Raw genomic sequence first — 24,190 nt, forward strand, 5'->3', positions numbered from 1 at the left:
TTATTGTGTACAAATGCAACTTGTGTTTTACCTAAGAAAGTTTGTTCTCTGCCCAACTCAACTTACAACTATGGGTGTAAAGTTATACATTACAGATTATTTGGGGATCAATTCTTGGAGCAATTATTGCTTTTTCTTGTACAGCATGGGGTGGTAATCACCTGTTGTTTGCAACCACATATGAATAAGAGGAATGGCGGCGCCGGCTAGGCTATTGCTTATCAGATCATAAGCAATCTACTTCATAATGTAATATTGACAATATGCTGCAGTTTTCTGAGAATATAGTTACATTGTCAAAGCAAACACAATGACAACATTTGGTGGTATGATTGTTTACTGTTTTTTTCAACACATAGACACATTTACAAATACATACATAAACTGTACTTTTTCATGACAACAAAAATATATATGTCAATAAAACTTGATTAGGAAATTCAGTGGCAATGTACGACCTTTGACGAAATTGACATATGTCGTTTTTCAACTGGTATATACCAGTTTCCAATTGGCATATGCAGGTTCCCTACTGGCATAAGCCGGTTCCCAACTGACAAATACCAGTTCCCTACTGGCATAAGCTGGTTCCTGAATGGCATGCACTGGTTCCTAACTGGCATATGCCATATGTCACTTTTGGCTCTAGGTGCTGCTGTGAAAATGACAGAATGATAAAAAAAAAAGTTGCACAATTCTCATTTTAAACTGAAAGAAAACATCTGTTTAGAAATACAAAAAAACAATGGTAAGGAAATGTAGTGAGTGACAATGGATGCCCTTCACATGATCTCAAAGCATGGCGGCTGAATGCACTAATAAGTCATGTATGGGCTGATGTCAATACAATAGAAAATGATATTGTTCAGAAATGTCTGTACTGCAATGTATTGCTCTACCTCTGTATGAGACTATTCTTATGAAACAAGATTAGATTAGACACAGGCTTCAGGGGGAGGATTTAGAGTAACATTTTTTCAAGTTGAATTTTTAAACAGAAACCCTTCTGAAATTGTCATACACAGAAAATACTATTTAAATATCTTGTATTGTCTTTCAACTAATAGACTAAAGGCATAACAGGGCATAATTGTTTGTATTTTTAATATCTATTAATTTTCAGGTTTTACTAGAAAATTATTTTTGATCTAGAGCTATGAATAAGTGAATCAGATCCGTATAAATCAGAGCCTGCCTTTTCTCTCCTTATCACAAATAGAGTCACAAGGTGAGTTGTTTTAAAAGCATAAGCAATGGGATTTGGATCCTCTAGTGTCCTTTAAGCTTAGTCTTCCATCATACCAAATGTCTTAAGTCTTTTATGGTTTTGAGTTATAGCTGGTATTACCAAAGTATTCAACTGGCACCTACAGTTCCAACCAACCCTGTGACAACACTGCTTAGAGTAATACAAGATCGCAATGACCCTGCCAAACAAATTTTAAACAGTGTTAAATTTTTTCTGTCATATTTTTATTTTTCATGTTTGCAATATACCTATTGATTGACTCAATCTCATAAATTAACTTAGTTTGGTTAAGCTTTTCATTTCCACTTTAGTGTGTATCCAACTCATTCAGGACATAATAACAAGACATAAATAAAACTTTGCTCAGTTGTGGCCACAATCATGTGGTCAAAGAAAATAGTGAGGCATTGCAAATTCCTAACTCTCACGCTGTGGCTGGTCTGGGAAGAGTCTAGACTTGCCCAGACTGACTAGCTGTGCTTTGAATACATATGGTGTAAGTCAGTCTGGCTTGTTATTTTAACGTTCATGCATTTAGCCTGCCATTTAGATGTTCGGCCCGTTGGATGGAGTCTTACTGCAGTAGAGGCAACCAACTGACAGATAATAAATTTCAAAATACTTTAGATCCAAGGGAGTTTTGGAAGTAATAATATCACAATCGATTTCTTATTAGAGTTCTACTAAAAGGCTGTCATTTACTCAAGTTTAAGGAAAGGTGTCTATGATTTTAGAGAACAGACCAAGTGTTGACAGTGATTCCCAGTGATGACATCTAAAGTTGACATCAAAATAATTAAGAGAAGAATTTGATATCCACTTATAAAAATATCTAAAGAGCTGTAGAGAGGCAGTAGGAGAGAGTGGGCAGGAGTGGGAAAAATGATAATGTAGAAATCTATTAATCCTTAATCCCGTTGTTATCATTCCCAATCCCCTGACTCCTGACAGCAGGTGAAGTGGTGGATTAAACAGTCCGACTACTGCTGCACTTTCTGGAAAAATAATCTCTTTCTCAGGGTCTCTGGACTGTCTCTGTTTTCAACAGCAGGGGAAAGAGAAACTGCCAGCTTTGAGCTACAAACATCTGGTATGATTGTCCGTTTTTTCTTTTGTGGTTGTTTGATAAAAGCAGGAGGTGAATTCATGCTGTTTCTATGTGCCATAACAAGGATGCTTATCCTTTCTGAAAAAGGTCAACATGTAGGTGACTTTACAGCTGACAGCATTTTTTAGTTGTTGATAAATTATTTGTAATAGATCTGCTTAAATAATAGATGAGTTCAGGTTCTTAGTTCTTGCATAACATGATTTATTTTCTCCAGTTTTTTACAGAATCTGCTCCAAAATTATTTTCTTATTTTTATTAAATGATTAGTTTAAAACAGAATGAAAATTTCCTTTGTGAACCCAATTTGGGGCTTATTGTATGCCATAAAGCATAAAAACAATTAGCATTTCCATCCTTCAAAAGGTTTGGCCGGTTTGGCGTTTTTTTAATACCCCTTCTCCTGTTTATACATTTTCTAGTTTCCGTCTATCATAATGTTTTTGAATTCCAAACAAATGTTTTAATATTCTTTTTTTTTTTTTTAACAAGAACATTATAAATATAATGTTGTACTGACTTCAGCGCAGTAAGCCATCAAAGTATTTTAATTCCACCAGTTTACACTGCAAAACCTTGACAGGTGAAAACACTAAGAAGCTTTTCTACTTCTTCATATAAACTATTTAAAAACCAGACTTCAAGGAACTCTGGAAACACCGCGAGGATGGAGGGTATTTGCATTTGAAGCAGGACTTTGCATAATTTTGCAGAGAAGGAAAACTCATCATTCAAGAATTTGTTAGATTCAGCCGCTCTGGTCTTTTTACTCTAATTCAAGTGTCGGTTGATTTAAAAAAAAAAGAAAAAAAACATGAAGAAGATGATTCAATATACAAATGATGAGCACCCTCAATAAGATGGTAAGCATTAATCCTTACTGTGGTGCTATTAAATAAATCTGCTGATGGTGAAAACCCCCTCTCTGTCACAGGCAGGCAGAGAAAGACAGACAGTGCTTCCAGCGTCGCGTTCTTAATTAACCTCCCAGGCCAGTCCTTCTAATGTGACTCTAATGTGATCCATTAGGGAGGACTATCAGTCAGGTTTCTGCTCAAAGGAAAGCGTCACTGCAGCATGTAGAAACCAGCAGACTGGGGAAATCAAGGCTAAAACATGCAGATACTGTCAAAAAAAAATAGAAGAAGAGGAAGTGGAGACATGTTTTTTTCTGGCAAATACACATCTCTAACAAGTGTTTAAGTTGCCTGATTCTTCTCCCCCTCACAGCTGGAGGAGGCAGTCACTCTAGTTGTCATTGAGAGGAGACTCAATGATGACCCTTCAGCGTTGTGTAATTGAAGCACTCTTTAGAGGAAACGACTCCTTCACCTCCGTTTGACTCTAAAGCTTTGGAAAAAAAGACAGTGACAGGGGACTTGAACCATTTTTAATTCAAATCTGCACAGGTGAAATGGAAAATACGGGTAAGGGGTGAAATGATAAACTTGATCTAAGGAGTGCTGCCTTTTTAACACCTACTGTGGGCAGCTATTTTCAAATTAACCACAGAGTTTAACTCTAATATGACTTAATGATCATTTTTAATATTCATATTAGTGTGTCTAATATGGGTTCAAAGTATATCACAACGTTTCAAGGAAAAACTTACTATATTGATACATATCAATAAAAAAAAAAAACGAATCAATCAAACAGAATAAATAACAAAGACAATGGAAAATTATTTCAATGCCAGATTTAATTATAAAGCTATTCAAAAACTAAATGTGCAAAAGCAAAAATAATTAGCTCATAAGAACAGCTAAAAAGAAAACAAATAAATAAGACTTAGCATCTTTGGAAAGTTAATTTGTAAAAAAAAATATATAAAAAGCATATTTAGTCATTTTATGACGTTATGACATTTATGACATCGGATCGGCTCTCGTCTGCACAGAAAAATTATTTCATTAAGGGATATGATACAGGCAATGCAAATAACATACAGCCACTCAGATTCTGGGGTTTTGAGATAAACTTTATATATAATCAACATGCCAGCTTGGCATACAGTTGTGTATCTAATGTTTATCTAACCTAATGTGATTTTGGGATTCTGCTTTTTAACATGGCAGGAAAAACAGATTTTTATATATATATATATATATATATATTGTTTATAAGACAGACGGAAACTGATTGCGGATGTGTAAACGTTTTTAAATAAAGGTTGTTTTTCTTGAAAAACTAAATAAATTCTCTGACATAGAACTCCTTAGCAGTTTAACGCTTGTTTCCATTCTTTACAGGAAACAGTGATGCACAGTTTCTGCTGATTGCAGCTCGACCCAATAAATACCCATTACCTCTGCACTCATTTGAATTGGAGATTCATGCTAATGTACCATTTCTTTTCGCAGACCAAGCCAGAGGTTAGTGGATATTGGGTTATTTGTCCATTCTGAACAGGGCTTGAACTTTAAACTGACCATATGGGGACGAAAACTCACCAACAGTCAGCTTTAAGCACCATCTGTGTAGATGGGGAGCGACACTGATCCAGTGCAGATTGTTACCTCCTGCATGGCCATGCTGCTGTGTTCAGGTGCATGCTTAAAAGCGATATCTCAGTGGATTTGCAGGAGGGAATTGCAAGTATGACAGACATTGACACTAACAGCTCATTATTTTTTTCGGTGAATGTATTATTTATGGGAAATCTCTCAGCCCAGTTAGGGACGAAGCATAGAGAGAATCAGTATATCGGTGTGACATATTTGGATTGTACATTTACACCTGAATATATCCCTATGGATGTTTTGGTTATTGCTGTTGTACCCTCAACTGTTAGTCCACATATTGTCAGATATGTGACCTGACTGAACAATGTCCTCCAGGGTTTTTGTGGCTTTAATGCTACTGTCTTCAAAAGTGCACCCTGTAGAAGTGTGTGCATGCAGCGAAATCAAAAGAGCGGACATTTAGGTTTGATTTCTAAAAGGGACACTGAAGCTTTTTTTTCTTAAAAGAATGTCAACCCAGATAAAATGTGTCTGCTTTTGATTGCTTGGCTTGAATTGGCAGATATGTAATTCAGAATTCATGCCTCACTGCCTCTGTCCCTGCCTTGACATAAATCCACTGCTGCACCTCAGCTCGTATTTCAGTGTTGAACGTGAGCCTGTCGTGGAGATGCAGGTAGCTGCAGCAGATGAAGTGGTCCCTGTTGTGCTGATTTCTGTGGTTTCTACCCTGCTGCTGTATTGATTTGTTAGCGGCACTGGTAGTCTAGGGAGAAAGAAGAAGGAGGAACAGTCAGACTGAGGCTGTCCTCCTGCAGAAGACTGTCTAATTAGAGAGTCAGAGCAAGAGGGCATCGAAGGAGCAGCTTCTGCAGCCCCATAGAACAAAAAGGCAATGTGGCTCCCTCTGTGTGTCGAGGCAGAGTGACACCCCCCCTGCTGGGAAAGCAAAGCAACTGTGCAGGGATCAGATCAATAGTTCGGCTCTTCCTTGACAGATCGGCCCGCCTGGCAGCAACTCGCGTGTTTAATACAGACAAGCTCTCCCCTCTGAACGAGAGTGTGATCTTCTTTAGGAATCGGAGGGAAGTCGAACATGACTGCCTCTCATCTCCACTTCAATCACAATGGTCTTTACTTGCAATTATCAAGAGCAAGGAATACAAATGTGGAGTTTTACACTGGTTAAGGGTTTCATTGAAACACAGCTTTGTGTGAATTATAAACTCTGAAGAATGCTCACTCCAGAATACTAACACTAATACCATCCTGGATTACCCCAAAAAATAATGTAACAAATTTACATTACATTTAATATTAAATTTCCTGAATGAAGTCGTCTTATAATTTTTAAAAATGAACTCAGTCAAAATCAATAACGATGAGAAAAAGGTCCTACAAATAAAGAAACAAAAGAAATTTCTGTATATTTTTAATGACTTGAATTATAACCAGTAAAACAGTTTTAAATATTAACCAGAATTAATCTGATAAAACCTGCAATTAGTTTGATACATATTTCATACATATTCACCCATAAATGTTAGAAAAGAGAAATGCATATTGAAGTTTTAATTTAAGACAAAGTGCTGATGTTTAAAACAAAAGGCCAATAAAGGATCCCACGTTCGATCCAAACAAATAGCAATATTGGAATTACCAACTCATATACGCATATCATGAGATTCTGCAGATGTTTGCTAGGTAGCCAATCATTTGATTCAGCTATTTCAAACCAGGTGAGCATCCCTACAGCACAGACTTTGGGGCCCTTACATCAGGTATTAAAAGTCTTTCAGCCTATGGGACTCTCAAAGGCCTGAAGGAATGGTTTTATTGCCTCACTCGGATTTTAGGAGCTTAATTTCATGTAAAACCTATGATTTGAAAAGGGAAGGTGTCAGTCTTCAGGACCATTGGGTAATCCAAATTCACAACCACATGAATGTCTGTCTGTCTGTCTGTCTGTTTGTCCACTTATCTATGCAGCATTCTAGCAGATATGACCAACTCTCAGCCGCTCTTAACAGGTTACAGGTTGCCAAGCCATCACAGGGTAAATGGCCTCAATTGCAGCGAAAATCAAGAGCAGGTAACATTCATATAAGTAGTAGAATCAAAGGACCTATGTCCTGCTCTGGTGTTTAGATGCATGAGTATTTGATTCCAAATATTTAGACTACTAATAAATACCAATGATGACAGTTTTTGACTCACTCTGTTCTCTGGGAAAAAAGCTGCAGTTTTGGAGAGTCGGTCGGTGGAAAGGGATCAGAGTCGCCATCACACCTGGAGATGACAGGATCTCATTAGGGAAGCTCGCTTCCCAATTGATCTGCTTTAATCGTCTCGTTAGCTGTGATTAGGTGTTGGTGGTGTGTGCTGTACATGCTGGTTTGCTCCCACTGTCTTGATCTCTTCAGCTGTTTGGTAGCTCAGAGAACAAAGGCAGATAAGAGAATACAAAGATTAAGAGGCTTTCTGAGCAATGGGAGTAAAATCAGCTGGCAGATTGACAGGTCGGCAGTCAACTGGTGTGAAGCACTCTCAAACTCTCCAAGTTAAACAGTTTTTTAACTGTTGCAGTGGGCGTCACTTTTATTAGGCACATTTTCTGCAATTTTTCATTCTTATTTCTTTTCTACAACTAAAAATTAACCAATTAAAAAATTCACTTTCAAACAGTTTCACATAAAACATTTGCAAGCCTTAAATTCAGTACTAAGAGTCTGTGGTATTAATGCAACTTTGTTCAGACTCTTATTTTCCTTTTATGCAAAATGCTATGAGTGAATTTGCTGATATTAGAATCACTAGCTCTGTTCTTCATAACTTCTGTGATCCTCTTAGAATTGCTGGATGTCAACTTCTGATCCATATCCTGACTGATGGTGATTCTGTCTTGCTTAGTCAATGGAATTCATCACAATTTATAAGTCTGGGTTTCTCCACCTGGATTCCATCCCACATCCTCTGTGGGATTAAGATCTGAGGCTTTTTTTAACCAAAGCATTAAAAGTTTAATGCTGGAAACTTTCTGAAACTTCATTTTTGCCTTATTGTTGACATGGATTATTGGACATTGACATGGATCATTGATTCTGGTGATACACAGATTCTCAATAAATTGGTTCAGAATTGTTGGAAAAACCCGATTGTTAAGTATGGTGGTCTGTTGCTCTTCTAAAGTTCCTTGAAACATTATACGTAAAGGTCTGTCTGAAGATGTTGTGATTATATTCTATTGTCACGGAAGTGTCTTTAAGCAGAAACAAGGGGAACCCCTCTACTCTGACTGAGGAGTAATGCCACACAATCATCTTGGCTATTGGCCTCACACAGGACTCAAAGTCACTTTCGAAGATATACCAAAAAAATCAGAAACAGGACTGCTTATCTTGCTGTCCGTTCATCTGTGTCCTGCAGAATTTCTGTCTTTCCTTGAAGTTATTCTGAAACAGTGGCAGCTTTATTGCTATCCTTATCATCACGGACGTAATTTGAGGAGGAGACATGGGGGACATGTCACCTGCATTTTTTCAAAAGTCTGTTTTTTTGTCCCCTGCACTTATTACTGTCCAAAAACATGTTACGCTAAAGTACACTGACAGTGGTCGATCACTAGGATCAAGCGGAAAACAGCAGCTCAAGCTGAAGCCTGCTACCCTGAGTTTAGATCACCCACAAGCTCCTGATTGGCTGTCACTGCTAAGAAACTCACTTTACAAACATTTGATGCGCCACTGAATTGAGTCTGTGATTGGACGGTCACCACGCTGCTGGAATCCGACGACCTACCGAAATTAGAACTGTAGGGTCACAAGTCTTTATCCCGGCTTTCTGGTGCATTTTGGATTTGGACAGACGGTGAGAGAATCTGCTACTGTAAGTTGGGCATTTGTTCTTCTCTTGGGTCACCTAGGTCTTGGTTCCACACCCGCCGACAAGGGGGGGACAACTGGGCCAGTCAGCTGATGCAAACTGATAAAGGCTTCAAAATTGTAATAATTATTTCATGCACATCATCTCTTGTATAACAACACATTGGTGTTTAGACTGATAGAGGAACAGCAGGATTCTTCACCAGTGTGAGGTGTCTACATGATATTGGGTCAGGTGATTTGATTATTTTCTATCGCTAAATTTTCTTCTCCGTGGTGCAGTTGGTAGCACTGGGGTTTGATTCCCGGCCCGGCGTTTTTCTGCATGGAGTTTGCATGTTCTCCCTCACTCCGCCTCTTTCAGAGAGCTGGAGATAGGCAGCAGCACCCCTCGTGACCCTGCTTGGGATAAGCTTGACAGAAACTGGATGGATGGATGATTTTAGGCCACCAAGTGGCCATCAGAGATGCTTACACTTAAGAGAAGTTGAAATCAACTAAATGATTAAAACTCCATATTGTAAAACCAGTTTGATAGTGTCAACTATGTTGTTTCTGTGCTATTAGCTGTCAATGTTGTTTTTGCTGTTAGAAATAACTATTACTATAGAAATTGAGGTTGGAAGATGTTTTGCATTTTTCTAAATTCCTACCATCAGTTTTCCTTTTTTTATTTTATTTTTTTATTACCTGAACTTATTTCTGTGTCTGTGTTGATTTAGTTTGGTAAAAATCCTTGGTTTTAGAATTAAAAATAAACATATAATACTAATTATGCTCCAATAAACATCAATTGATAATATGAGGAGGTTGAGACATACCTAGATGTTATTCAGATCTGAAAAAAAGCAACAAAAAAACAAGAGAGAAGAGGAAAGGACAGCGTAGCAGATCATGTGGATAATCATTCCAGGTCAGTGGCTTGATGAGCCAGAGACATTAACACAGCTCCACTTCATGCAAGTGGAGACTCCAGTGAAAACCAACAGAGAAGCAGCGGATGAAGGATGTAGCACTACGTATAACAGAAATATCCGTAGAAACCTAATTAGCCAGGTTAAAAATTTCCCAAATGTTAGTTTGGATTCACTGCTGCAACTTTTTAAACATCATTTAATTATTATCAGTTACATAGGCTTTCATACCAGAAATTCCTCACAACCCTTCTGAAGCATCTCATGGTTTCAGTAACCTTCATTTAACTAATTCAATTTGCTTGGACATCGGAATAAATGAACCTTAATAATACAGGTTAACATTCATTTAGTGCTGTGAAATGGATTAATCTGGCCCACCTATTTTCAGTATGTTCCCATCCAGTATTCCTTATATAACTATTTAATTGTAGTAATCTCTATGGATCTTATTCTTGTACCTAACAAAAAAAATGTTGTCTTGCGTGTTCTTTATTTGTGCAGTGAAATGTTGTGGAATCAAAGATCGACCTTTAGACACCTAATAATTCCTTAAAAGAGCATCAAAAGAAGTTATTTGTAATTTACTTTGCATCTAAAGTGATCCGTCTTTAGGGATTCATCAAAATACATAAAATCATTTTACACAGAGGCTCATTATTTTTTTCTTCATAAGTCAGAAGATGATTTTATAGTATGTAGCCATTAATCTTAACTTGTATATATGTACAGTCTTATTGACATTGTGGATCAAGACTCTGACGCAGCAGCAATTACGTACGATAGGAGAAAACAGTTTACTTGAAGGGTTTATTATTCAGAATGGAAGATGAGTACAGCAGGCAATCAAATGCAAAGTCTCACTGAAAAAGCAGGTAAAGAGATGAGCATGAGTTCCATCTGATGATGAGATGAACATTCACTGGGCATGGAAACAGTCTGAGGAGGTGGGGTAACAGTAACCACAAAGAGGGAGCGAAATCTGTGGAGTGATCCGGTTCTGTAGGTTTTAGATTCGCATTGGTTCCTGAGGAAGAAGGGGAGAAGGATTGACAGGAGGTTGTGGAAGGGGAACCTCCGAACCAAACGTTGACTGTGAAGGCAATGGCTTGAGTCTATTTCTTTCCCGCAGTCTATTGTCAATGATGATAGCTAAGGCAATGAGATCACCTAAAGTGTCTGGTTCATCCCGGCTAGTAAGTTCACCTTTGAGTTTTTCCACATAGGGAGTGAAGGAATGCTCCTTTAAGGAAAAGCGTGTTCCAACCTGAATCAGCAGTGAGGGTCCGAAAATCAATCACTAATTCAGCTGCAGATCTATTGCCCTGCTTGAGAGTCCAAAGCTTCTTGGCTGCTTCTTCCTCACTAATTTTAGGACTAACAGTCAGTTTGAACAAACAATTAAAAAAATAAATGAACTGAAACAAACAAGACTGGACCAGTATTTATTTTAGCTTCCATAACAAGGATTATAAACCATCTAAATGGCAACTAATGTTTTTTTTCAAATGCTGTTAGAATAGAAAGCATTTTTGTTCTACTATCACAATTGTAAACACGCAGAGGCTAGTAGTTCTAATGAAAAAAAAATGACATCAAGATTGCACTTTTCAGAAACAAAAAAAAATAATCCAAACACATATGGTAGCTTCTGACAGAATACTAAAATGTAGGTTATTAGATTATCAAAAATCAAAAATATACCTGCAATATGTGCCTAAAAATATAGTGGGGTTTTTTCTTGTTTTTTTTTTAATAATTTTTTTTATTACAGCTGATTGAAAATTTTAATCAATTTGGCTAGTCCAGGGGTCGGCAACCCAAACTGCTCAAAGAGCCGTATTGGACCAAAAAAACGAAAAATAAATCTGTCTGGAGCCGTAAAAATGTAAAAGTTTTATATATGGCAGCACAGGCTCTAAGTGTATTATCCCACTACAGAAAAGGACTATGTGGGCTCAAATATACAATAATTAGCATTCATGATTAAATGTTTATCCTGGAGCAAATGTCGCATAGAAGCATGAGGCGATGGACGAACAGTGAACGCTCTTACTGCGTGGAATTCACGGCGTGCTGTTTTGTTGTGTTGTATTGAGGAAATTATAGAAACACAACAAAGGAATTTTTCTATGGTGGACGTGTTTCTGTTGGGAGGAGTTGATCGAGTCATGAGGAACCAAGCGGGAACTGACATCCATCAGAGCAGAGCTCTCTAACCCTGAAATCCCACATCCTCTGTCACCATGGTTCCTTGGTGTGATTTATATTTTTAGGATTTGGAGAAAAAATGGAAGAAAGTTCACACCTACTTACTTGTTTGATCTGTGGATGGTTTTCCAACTCCTAGTGGAGTTAGGAGATGCAATCCACTTCTTAAATCTATCTTTTTGCTCCTCTAATTTATCCAGAAGTTCTGCAATTGCACTTTTTATCTCATTTCCAACTTGGTGGTCAGCTGCATATTTAGCTTGCCTTCCCTGGAAATGCCTTTCCAAATTTTTATTTTTATGTTTTTGACAACCTCTCATTACAAAGCAAAAATGCAGGCAATTCTTCAGCATTATAAGGAAAGCAAATGATACGGTCCATTCTTTGAATCCTCTTTTCTCATCAGCTATCTTCCCCTTTTCCCTTTGGGATCCATGTTCCGAGACACACCTGCCGCTTTGTTTGCCAGGCACCGCGCCACGCTGGTTGCAAGTTATGACCACTGATCTCTATGGTGGCTATGATGCAAATTATTGATTACATTTATTTATTATTCAAATGTTTACAGCATTGAAAAACATTATACATTTTTGTTTGACCTCCTGCACACCATAAAAAAAATAAATAATAGATTTTCATAAAATTTTGAAAAAGCTCCAGGGAGCCACACGGGGGACGCTAAAGAGCCGCGGGCTGCCGACTAGATGGATCTGAGTTATTACAGCAAATATACTAATCTATAAAAAAGACACTTCATATCAAAGCAAGCAGAATAAAAAAAAAAACACATTTAAATATGCATACTTGCACAGAATCCAGTCAAAGATAAAAAAAATAAAATAAAATAAACTGGTTCATTATGATTTTAAAGAGCCTTAAATGGCCTTAATAGACCAAAATGGGTGGAATGGGGAAAGCAGCAAACAGTATGGGGGATCATTTCAGATGAATTTACCAGACCTAAGACCAGGAAAGGCAAATTTAAAAGAAATGCTTTTCCTCATCACTCTTCTGGAGTTGCTTGCAGAGGGAAGTTATGAAGAAGAAGGCAGGAAAAGGAATTCCCTCATATTGCTGCTGCAGCAGAGACTGATTCTAGCATTAGTTGGGGATGACGCGTCCTATGAGCCGTGTTTTATGCAAATACAGGTCTCTCTGAAACAAGGATCCAAGGGTAATGTTTGCAGAGGAGACGGTACAGGCCTGACACTGCTTTGTTTCTGCTTCTTGCTAATCTGTTCGATTAATCACATCTGCAACGGCATGGATACAAATGCTTCAAACATGACCTGAAAGCATGACAGATGAATAAGCAAAGAGGTTCTGTTACCGACTCCCTCACTTCTCTTCTAGTCTGCTTTTTTTATTCTTCGTCTCTTTGAGTAGCTTTTTTTACAAAAGAAAAAAAATTAATATCTTAAGTAGTTGTTATCACTGAACGAATCCTAATCCTAACCCTAAGGTAATGCCTTTCCCCCCATGGAATTAATTAATCTATTTATGTGTGATCCGAAAATAATTTCTCTAGTTCTTCATTTACTGTAAAAATAAGTAAATAAAAAAACGATCCACATGTCACTCTTATTAAACAAACAAAAAAATTAAAAATCCTGTCAACTGAGTTGTAGAATCCTAGCCCTATAAATATTTAATTCTCTTTGAATTAATATCCTCGTCATTAGAACATGCCATGTTTCTTTTGAAGAACTAATGTGCCTAACGGACCTAGTGAATGTTTTATTTTATTTTTATGTACAAAACTATGACAAAAATCTACTAACTAAATCAGGAAATAAAACAAAGTGATTGAGAGACAGAGGTCACTCTGCGTTTACTGAACAAAACCTGATCCTGACCAGGTTAGATGTGGGGAGAATGTTACTACGGCAACAGAAACAGAGGACGAGGAAACTGTGAAATGGAAAAGTCAGAGTTTCCCACATTTCACGTTTAGAAATCTGCATAATAAAATGGACGCCTGGTCGTTAAGACAGCATTGAAAAGAAAAGCACAGAACTACATCAGAAAAGTTTACCAAATTTTAAGGTGTACTTTTTTGTCTTAAAATCATCTTAAAATGATTTTTATGTTAAAATAATTATTGGGTAATGACTGACTAACAAGCCAATGTTATGGCTGTGGAAAGCTGGACACAAAAATGAAAATTTTAAGAAAATGAGACACTCTTAATACTGATAATTGATGTTTAAACAACTTTAAATTGAGAAGGAGGGCTTAGGGCTAAAACCTACAGTCTGCCTACAGTGCCTTTTAGCACAACATATGTACATCTTGGCATTGCACCATCTGATATAACAAGCAAAAACAACTCTGCTTGCATTTAATAAACATGGCGAAGAGTGAAACAGTACAGCACATTAAATACGCCCTGGCTGCCTTCCATGTTGCTCTCCATTGATTACTTTCCTGATTTCTGTCGCACCGATGACATCATCAACGCTGACTAAGCATGATAGCATCAGCAGACATACACTGGTGGGGGACAGAGGACACACAGCTTTTCAGTGGGGTATCAGACCTGGATTTTTTTGCCAAAAGACAAAGGAAACAATTGCTGATTGTTGAAGTGTGATAAAGATGAAGCAAACCCGTTGAACTTATATTTAAATGCATGGTTTTGTTCGCCATCAAGCCACTGTTAAACATGCTGCCAATTTCCAGCGAGCCTGTACTTAACATAGACTCGTTATTTAGGGCTGAACGGACCACTTGCCCTACCCACTATGGGGTTTGGGATGGCACTTAATGTGGCGGACCCTCCAAAGGAATGTGCAAACGAAGGATTAGTGCTCAGGGTTAGTGCTTAGGGGCCGGTTTGGAATCGGGCCTCTAAGAGGTTAAGCCTCGCCGGACGTTAGGGTTCTAGTTTCTAGTTTGACCAAGGCTCAAATCTCAACAGGAATTTCTCATAGAGGCTGACATGCAGTGTCCTGCTGCTTCAGACTGGAGGGGAGATCACGTCCAAAAGCGGAATAAACAGCTTTTGGTAATGAGCAAAATACTCATCAAATCAGGCGCATTGATATCAAAGTTGACAAAGCATATTTTATCAATAATTTTACGAAATTTACAGGGTAGGTTTAACAGATGATCAAAGGATAGTTAGAAAAGTTTACGCTAACAAATATGTTAAAAAAGCTTCATTTAAAACTGAAACATTGCTCTTATAAAGGAACAAGTTTTTTCTTCACGACTGAAGAAACGTTTTTTTTTTTCAAAGCATTTATCTCCATAGCAATTTGCTCTATCCATCCTTTTATAAACTGTTTATTGTCCTTGCTGTACTAATGGAGATATTTACAATGGCTCACGTGATCCACCCTTTGTTTTTTTCTGTTTTTAAAGAAGCATATGAGTGCAGAGCTTCCTTCTTCCCCTCTTATTGTTCTTTATTGCCTCCTTTTCATTTTTTTCTTCTCCTCCACCTCCTCCTTCTCTCTCGACAATTCTTCTCATTGCGCCTCCTCCTCACGTCCCTCCACCCTCCACATTAATCACATGGCAGGGAGAATAAAGCGGAGCATCTGTAATAGTTTCACAGCGTCACTGAAGGACGGGCAGAGGTCGGCTAGCATTGTGGCTAATGCATGGACTCCTTGTGTGTGTGTTTGTATTAACAGTAATAGATGACTTGGTGTGGATGCAAGGACAGAACAGGGACATCGGTTGCTAAAAATGGATCACTACCTAGTGGTGCAAAATGCATAAGTGTATATGCTCACATCAACAGATACACACAACCAAATGAACGCTACTCATTAAAGAATAACATACATGGACAAGACATTCATTTCTGATTAAGTTTTCGTGATCATTTTCATCTTTTTCTTTGGCAATTTATTGGATATTTAGCCTCTTTTCTTCGGAATGGTAGATCCAGAAGTCTAGCACAGGGGTGTTCAGCTGTCGTCTTTTATTGCTGGCTTGATTTGTTGTTGCTGCAGAGGTTTTGCGTCACTTAAGCTCCCTTGCTGCCAGCAGTTGCTGCTGATTTAGGCATTGGTCCTGCTAGCTTTCTGATCATAAAATGCTTTCTCATTTTTCCAGTCCAAAAGGAAAAGGTTTGATTAAATTCTGATCAGCTGCTGCAAGCTCTCCCCAAACTGACACAAAGGGAAATAATATAGTGCTGCAAATATTCAGACTCGAGACAAATATGACGTTTAGTCACCTGATATTCTGTTTTATTTTACATTACTTTTAAGCTTGTTGTTTAGAAGCTATTTCTGCTGTTTATTCAAGTGATAAATCTTCCCTCAAAACCCCCAGTGTTTATGCCAAACTCTCTGAAATGGATAAGGAAGTCGATGTACCTTCTATAATGAAAAGGCAGGGTGACAATGCAGATAACTTTATCGGTATCTCACTGCCCTTGGGTGAAAATGTCCCGTGCATGGCGTCACCTTCAGTACAGCTCATGTCAATCAATGGAATCAATTCAAACACCTCAACTCACATCCCCGCTACCCTTGTCTCGTGAGTTGAACATATTGTGACTTCTGGTAGGAAGGCATACCAGTCTGACATCAGTGCTGTGTATAGTCTGATATGTGGTGAGTTGCTTATTTATTAATCCACTCCACAGCTCAACCTTTGCAAAGCTGTCTGCCACTTGTGCAGAGAAAAACAATACAGAAGGAAAAAAAGGGAAAATAACAGGATTCCATTTTTGGAAGACCGTGCAGAGATTTAATATTGGCCTAAAAAACTATAGGGTAGGGTCGCGTTTGGATGGCCCAATGAAACTGGAGGAACTATAAGAATTAAATCATTTTTTATTATTATCCTCAAACTATAGTTCAATTACGTTTTAATATCATTATAAATCATATCTTGTAACTATATTACATTGTAAGATGAGGCTTTAAAACTAAACCTTTAGCCTATTTATCTGTCTAACTATGGAAGAGAGGAAAGGACATGGATAGCCCTTCTTTCTTTGTCACAGATCCATCCAAAATTTAAAAAATGTCTATAAATACCAGGCTGTATAATGGTGAGATTGATACTTAAATTTCATATTCACTATTGTATGAAATGCTGTTGTTTCGTCTAAATATGAACTAGATTGCAGCCTCCATAAGTGGAGCATATTTTCCACTGCATTTACTGACTGTAGTTTGATCATTTTATACACTTTATTTTTAGAAAACTACAGAAACTAACTCTGCTAATGGTAATATTTGTTATATTCCTGCTTTGTATTTTACTAACTCTCTACACAGTAGAAGGTTTGTTTTCCATTTTTTTTTATTCAAGAAAAACACCAATTTTTTTCCTGTTATATCCATTTATCATATTAATATTATGTTATTAAAGTAGTCAAAGTAGTTGTCGAGGTTCTGTCCTGAAAACCGAATTATCCAAAACAAAAACCATGAATACCTCTAAAAGAGAAGGAGATGGCAATATGTTTATATGTGTTAATAATCTCTGAACAATTACCTCTCATGAATGATTAGGTCTTTTGGCCACCGCTGGCATCTTGACTCTAGCATTAGAATCCCACTTCTCTCTCAGTGTTTCAGGATGCTGTGTTCTATTAGTAATACTAGCTGACATCATTTTAAGTACAACTTGCCCGATTGCAACACATTCATTTAAACCTTGGTCCATCACTGATCTATGGTCAGTGCCTGCTTACTTCCTGTTAACTTCAGCCAAGCGTAACATCACCATATGATAACACCATCTCTGTAAATCACTCCAGTGGATGGAAAAACATCTAAGTTATAAGTTCGCTCATTATTTGCATCACATTTGGATAGAAACACAGCTTCAGTGTGGTTAGCAGCAGTGTCATATCCTTAGTCATGGTTTTGTTATCCCTTCCAGACTGAGATACGTCAAGGTTTGTTATCTATTACTAGATTTGTCTTGAGCTGTTATGTATTCATTTTAACATCTTCTAGCCTTCTTCATGTTGTCAAAATACATTCTATATGTGAGGCTAGAATCAAGACTCGGTGTGGTTAGTGAAATAAATTCAGTTTTTCAATAAATTTGGTTGATCAGAGTTAACTTAGAGGTCAAATTAATCTATACATAGGTTCCAGGGTGTTTTGGGTACATTTTCACTTCTTAATGAATTAAGATTTATGTTTATTTAAAACTGGATTATGTTTTTATTGTATTTTTCTTTGTTATTCAACTTTGTCTGGTGATCTGAAACATGAAGGGCAAAAAATATCCCTGTCATAAAGCATTTTATTGGGCTAGCTAGGCAAAATAATGATAAACTAACTTTTTATTCTACTGTCAGGGAACAGTAAGATTTTTAGTTTTTTCAATCCTGTTAAACAATTTGACTGATGAGATAAATGTAAGCAGACAACTCCATAAACATTTAATGTCAAACAAAATTCTAATTAAAGAGGAACGGATTTTAAAACAATGGGAGAATCAAAGTAAGTATGGCAGGTATAACTTAGCAACAGGAACCAACTAAAGTGAGCATTGGTGAGATTTTAGCATTTAACTAATACAAATGTGAAATCACAACCATAACCTTGAACTTTAAATTCAAATATAAAGGATCCTATATTCATCAAAAGCCCTGAACATATCTTGGACATTTGCTGGTGTTGAATGCTCGAGCAGAGATATTGAAAAATTAACGGTTATATTGCCTTTCATATTCTAAAGCAAATGTTTAATTTTTCTTTTCAAATTTAGTATTTGTTTAAAATGTCTCTGCAGTTTCCCTAAACTCATACAAAGCTCTCAACTGTAATGTTTTTTGTTTTTCTGATTCCTAACAGCCTGAGTCTTGGCATGTGTTGCAGGAGGAGGACCCGGGCGATGGGCGTTTCAGCTTCCCCGGGTATGGCATGGGTCCTGCCTGCCTACAGGCCAAGGATGGCATGGCCATCAAGGGCAACAACAACAACGCCCCGACCTCGGCAGCGCCCGAGAAAAGCATCGAGGAGATGAAGAAGCTGTTCATCAGCCGGGCCAAGCGCATTGACACGGTGTCCCGCGTGGCCTTCCCGCTCGTCTTCCTCATTTTTAACATTTTCTACTGGATCATTTACAAGATCATCCGCAGTGAGGACATCCATAAGCAGTAGTTCAATAGAGGAAAAGGGCGACAGTGACATGAAGCAAAGGAAGCAGCAAAGCAAGTTAAAAATATGAGACAAAAGTGACTTCAAGGCAGATTATATTGCCCTCCTTTTCCATCCGTATCTCTTGTCCTCTCCTTTACTCTCCTTCACTTTGGTCGAGGGTTTGCTGCTTTTTGCAGCCCCCTCAAAATCCAACCTGACCAAATCATTTAAAGATGCTTTTTCCTCTTTATCCCTGCTCCTGAATCCTAGACCCTTTTCCTTTATCTTCAATGTCCCTTAACAGTCCGGACCAGTGCAATAGCAATGCAGTAAAATGCATGATATATGAATGTGGCAATATGTCGAAGAAGAAACGTTAAAATCTAAACAAACTTTTCAAGGAACACAGAGGAAATGATTTGGGAGTGAAACGACTGGAACAAAAGGAGACAAAAGACCTTGTATTTAATTTTAGCTTTTTTTGTGAAGACAAATATATAACTCTTTGTGGAAATATGATGTAGATGGGGTAGCAAAGGTGAAAGTGGCATACAGCAGTGTAATATAATTATTTACCGGAATCGGAAAATTTATGGACCATGCCTCTAAGGGTGGACAGCTGGAACAAAGGATGTTTCATCCCCCAAAAAATAAAAGAAAGATGGCGGTTCAGTGCTTCCACTAAATTAATTGATGCAAGGATCATGCATTCTATATATATATAGATTTGCTTCAAATATGTATTGCAAGCACTTGTCAAAGCTTTCCCTCCCTCCTGCTGCCAATGCCACAAAAGCTACAGAGAAACTTGAAGTTTGTCGCTGCTGGACTATAAAGAAAAAAAAAAATGAAGACACTAAAAACATAATGGACACCCAGAGCTGATTAATACTTGTGATCAACATCTATCATTTCCTAATTACTTTCAGTCTGCATATTTGTGTTATTTGTTTGTTGTTGTTTTTTATTTATTAATTATTATCGATATTATTGATATACGTGCCAACTAAACTTGTCCCTTGTTGCTGTGCATATCTCGTCATTTCTGACCTTTTCCTCTGGAGGGAGGGTGAGCAGTTTGATGTCTTTTTAGGATTTTGTTTTGATCACTAAGATTTGAGTTCAATGCCATCAGCGGAAGAAAGACCAGATCGATCCTTGACCGGAGTAAAAAAAAAATGCAGAGTCTGATTCATTTTCCTTCGCTGTATTGGTGAGACTAAAACATCCTTGTGTTGATATCACAGGGCTTCCTTGCTTCAACCCTGCCTCAAGGTGACACCAACATCCCCCCGCCTTTCTTAATCCCAAGCAAGAGGACAACATGTCTTAAATCATCCAGATTATAACACAGAACTTTACCTCCATCTCATCCACATGACCCAGCTGTAGCTCGACACTTAATGGAACTACATGGTCACAAATGCAGAATGCATTAACTTGATTTGTTTCACTGCAATGGGTTTAATCGGTCAGGCTGGTTTATGTGATTGATTGATAATTTTGCTTTGCACCAGGCTTTTCTATGCAATGATCAGTATATGCAATTTTAATTTTAACTTCATTGCTCTTCCATCTCAAGTGGCTACACTTTATTGATAGTGAGAATGTTGAGGTAGTGGCCTCTTTAAGGCACTTTTGGCCAAAAAGCATGCAGATGACTGCATGAAAAACTAGTCTTTAAAAGGAAATGGAGCCAAATCTTGCTTGATATCATTTTTTTCCCCTGTTTAATGCACACAAGAATATCATATTTGTTAATTCTTCTGCATAGTAAATGCAGAATATCCCTAAGTGCTTATTTGTTTTGAAAATGTTTTGAACAATGAAAATCCTGGAAAATTACCAGTTTTTTAAGCAAAGATGAAAATATAGAATTAATATAATAGATGTTATTGTTGTGATACGATTTAGAAAAGAGATTTATTTATACTAATGACATAAAATGTCTTTTAGCACCTAACAAAAAACACTAAATTGCTCAAAAATGTATAAATTGAGGTTGAAAATTCCTGGCTTAACATCAGTAGCTAAGAGCAGTCTTTCCTGTGAAATCTAGTTCACTCATTATTCATTAGGATTTTCATAACAGGAAGAACAAATACAATACATTGGAGGAACTAGTTTCAGGCACTTATTTTTGGAGTATAGAACTGAAAAAAAAAATCATATATATTATAGTCTATTATAATGCTCCTGTTATGCACAAAAATAAATCTGCAGAATATATGTTTCATTCCTTTGCAAACTTCAGTCTAATAATTGCCTAAACAGCTTTTTACCTCTTAGAGTCACATTTTTTGATATCCTTGAATATGTCTAGTGGAACAGTTTATCTTTCAAATCAGAAATCTGTTTTATTCCATCATGAATATGTCCAAGGCTTTGTTACTGAAGATATGTCAGGCTGATCTGAAGGGCTAAGCCACCTATTTATTATTTCATTCTGATTCTAGACTTTATAGTAAAAAGATCCACATAAATGCATATCACCCCAAAAGATATGCCTTTCTTTCCAAACACATGTTGGTGAAGCTGTTTCTACTCTTTATCATCCAACAGCAACTTTTTCAACTGAGAAGTTTTACAGATCAAAAGTCAGTTTGGTCCATCTATCTTCTAACACTCACTCTAGGCCAAGTTGCAGGAGCAATGCATTAAGCAGAAATCCCAAGACCCTTTTTCTTCCCAGCTACTTTCCCCAGCTTATCTGGGGATGCCCAGAGTCAAGAAAGTTAATCTTACCGGTGAGTTATGGGTCTCCCCCAAGCAATTATCCCACCAGATGCCAAAACCAGTTTAGTTGGATGATTTTAATCTGTAGAAGTAATGATTTTAATCTTGGCTCCCAACAGTAGAACAAACATCTCACATTATCAATACAGGCCCAAAATACTTAAGATCCTGCTGTGACAGGCATTGATATGACCCAGCGCCCAGGGCACCAGTCCATCTGTGGGTGACAAAGGCACAGAGGCAAACGGTTATCTGTGGAGTTGGCTGGAAATGGGTTTCTGCTGCCTATTGTGATTGACGGCTGGAGGAGAATTAGAAAACATGGGATAACAATGTTGCTGTCTGAGACACTTAAAATAGTATCTGAGCTGATGTTCACAATTAACAACCTATTTAAGTCGTTATCGTCTAACTGTGTTTTTTTAGGGATCATTGGCCGCCTTTAATCATCTCTACACTGCAAAAAATCTAAATCTAGATAAGTCATTTTTTTCTAAAAATAAGTGCATTTGTTCTTGAATTGAGGAGGTAAAAGAGACATTTTGCCAATGGAACAAGGCAATTTACACTTAAAATAAGAAAACACAATTGCATTGTCTTATTTCAAGTGCATATTATCTAATAATCTTATTTTAAGAGTAAAATTACTCATTCCATTGGCAAACTGTCTCATTTACCTACTCAAATTCAGAGTGAATACAATTAATATAAGAAAATTTTACTTATTTCTAGATCGTTTTTGCAGTGTAGATAAATACAGATAAATCTCTATTTTAGTGTTTAAACTTAAATTCAGTTTTTGTAACCAAAATAATAAGTTTTAACCCATTATTGACTGAATTATTTGTGTTTTTGGGTTGGTTTTATTTAAGCTGTATGCAGCTTATTAGATTTAGTATGCAAGTTCCCTAAATTACATACTATTGGCTAAAACCCCCTACCACCAGATGGTGGCAATGTCCTAATAAAGATATTTTATGTATAGAATACATCTACACATAAAACACATACATGCACAGATAATGGTGGTATGTCACTGCCACCTTCTGGTCTGAGGCAAATCCATAACAAGAGTCCAAAAGTGGGTTAATGTATTTTGACCTTCAGGACAACTGCTGGTATGCAAACAAGAGGCAACATATGGCGTCAGTGTGTTTTTCCTTTAATGGTAAATGAGCCATTCTACAGCTGAAGAAAGCTCAGCAGCTTTAGTCAATATCAGCAGCTTATGACATTAGATGATTGTTTTATCAATAACTAAATCCAAATCTTTTACTTTTGACTTTTTACTAAGACACTGCCACTTTATTCCAACAGTCAATCCCCCACCTCATTAGGCTTTTATTTTTGAGGAGAAGCAAAAGACACTTAAAGTAGAAGTAGACGGTGGTGATTTCCCCTCTCTATAATGTGTTTGATGTTGGTGTGAAAATGTGAGCAGTGCCAGTGCCTGCTGTGGTCCACTTTTACCAAAGTAATTATTTTAACTTTAGTTTATCAGTTTCATGTTAACTGGAGGTTTTAACAAAGCCCAGAATGTTAATAAAAGCTGAAGTACAAATGTATTTGTTGGTAGCTACTTCAATTGATGTAGCCTTTAGTGAGACGCTGTCCATCCAATTATCCCAAAAACGACTTCATATTGATTACTTTCTGCAAACTCAAATAATCTTTTTTTTTTTTTACTTTACGCCTAGAAAAGTATGTAGCATTAAAATAAAGCACTCAAAATTTGTTTCCATCAAAGGTGTATTTGACATTGCAGTTGGCATGTTTGCATGAAATAGCAGAGCATGAAATCCAAAAAACACCATGCTCAAGACATATGAAGTGCAAGCCAAGCATTTACAGCTAATTATTTGTTTAGAGAAACAATTGCATATTAAGTGAATAAAAAATATTTTATTGTTAGGCTTACTTGAACAACATGAGCCTAGATCTTTTGTTTTGTTTTTTGTTTTTGTTTTTTGTTGCTTATTTTGTTTTTCTGTAAGACACATAATGGGAAAATATATAAATTTATATATTTTTTTTTTATTCAAAATGCCAATTAGATTTAAATAAAATTTTGATAGATTACAGCATAATGTAATAGAACTTAACATTGTGTTTTAGGTGCCAAAAAAACTGCTGATGTCGTTGCCTTTCAAAATAAAACTGAAACCTTTTCTCCTTTTCTTAAGGAACTATTTTCTCTGTGTGCCATAAGCGGTCTCACTCCAAGCACTTCTTTTCATAAGCCGACATCCCTTTTCCTACATGTATCTTCTTGTGCCATATCAGGGTTGAATATGCAACCAAAATACAAGGGGAAAAAATAAGTCTAAAAAATAAAAAATGGACCTACAAGCATATCATGAATTTTTCAACCACTTTACATGATTCATGAGCCTTTCCTCTGGCATGAGTCCTCTGTGTATCATAGCTGCATCATAAGGAGCCTCATTTTATTATATTAGTCATTGATTCCATTGTATTTGGTGGAGCTGCAAAAGGTATCATGTAAAAATATTAGGATTATATTGCATCATATTAAAAGAGAAAAAGAAAGATAAG

General features: G+C 37.0%; 1 protein-coding gene across 1 annotated transcript in view; it reads left to right on the forward strand.

Annotated features, from left to right (window-relative positions):
- Nucleotides 1-22,195, forward strand: part of glra1 (glycine receptor alpha 1) — a 164,840-nt gene extending 142,645 nt beyond the window's left edge. Inside the window, exon 9 of the mRNA XM_015371476.1 lies at nt 18,635-22,195. Coding sequence (XP_015226962.1) covers nt 18,635-18,919 — 285 coding nt within the window. The 3' untranslated portion in view covers nt 18,920-22,195. The remainder of the gene's footprint in view (nt 1-18,634) is intronic.
- The last annotated feature ends 1,995 nt before the right edge of the window (nt 22,196-24,190 follow it).

This window comes from Cyprinodon variegatus, unplaced genomic scaffold (genome assembly GCF_000732505.1).
Source record: "Cyprinodon variegatus isolate N-32 unplaced genomic scaffold, C_variegatus-1.0 Scaffold59, whole genome shotgun sequence".
Classification (NCBI taxonomy): domain Eukaryota; kingdom Metazoa; phylum Chordata; class Actinopteri; order Cyprinodontiformes; family Cyprinodontidae; genus Cyprinodon; species Cyprinodon variegatus.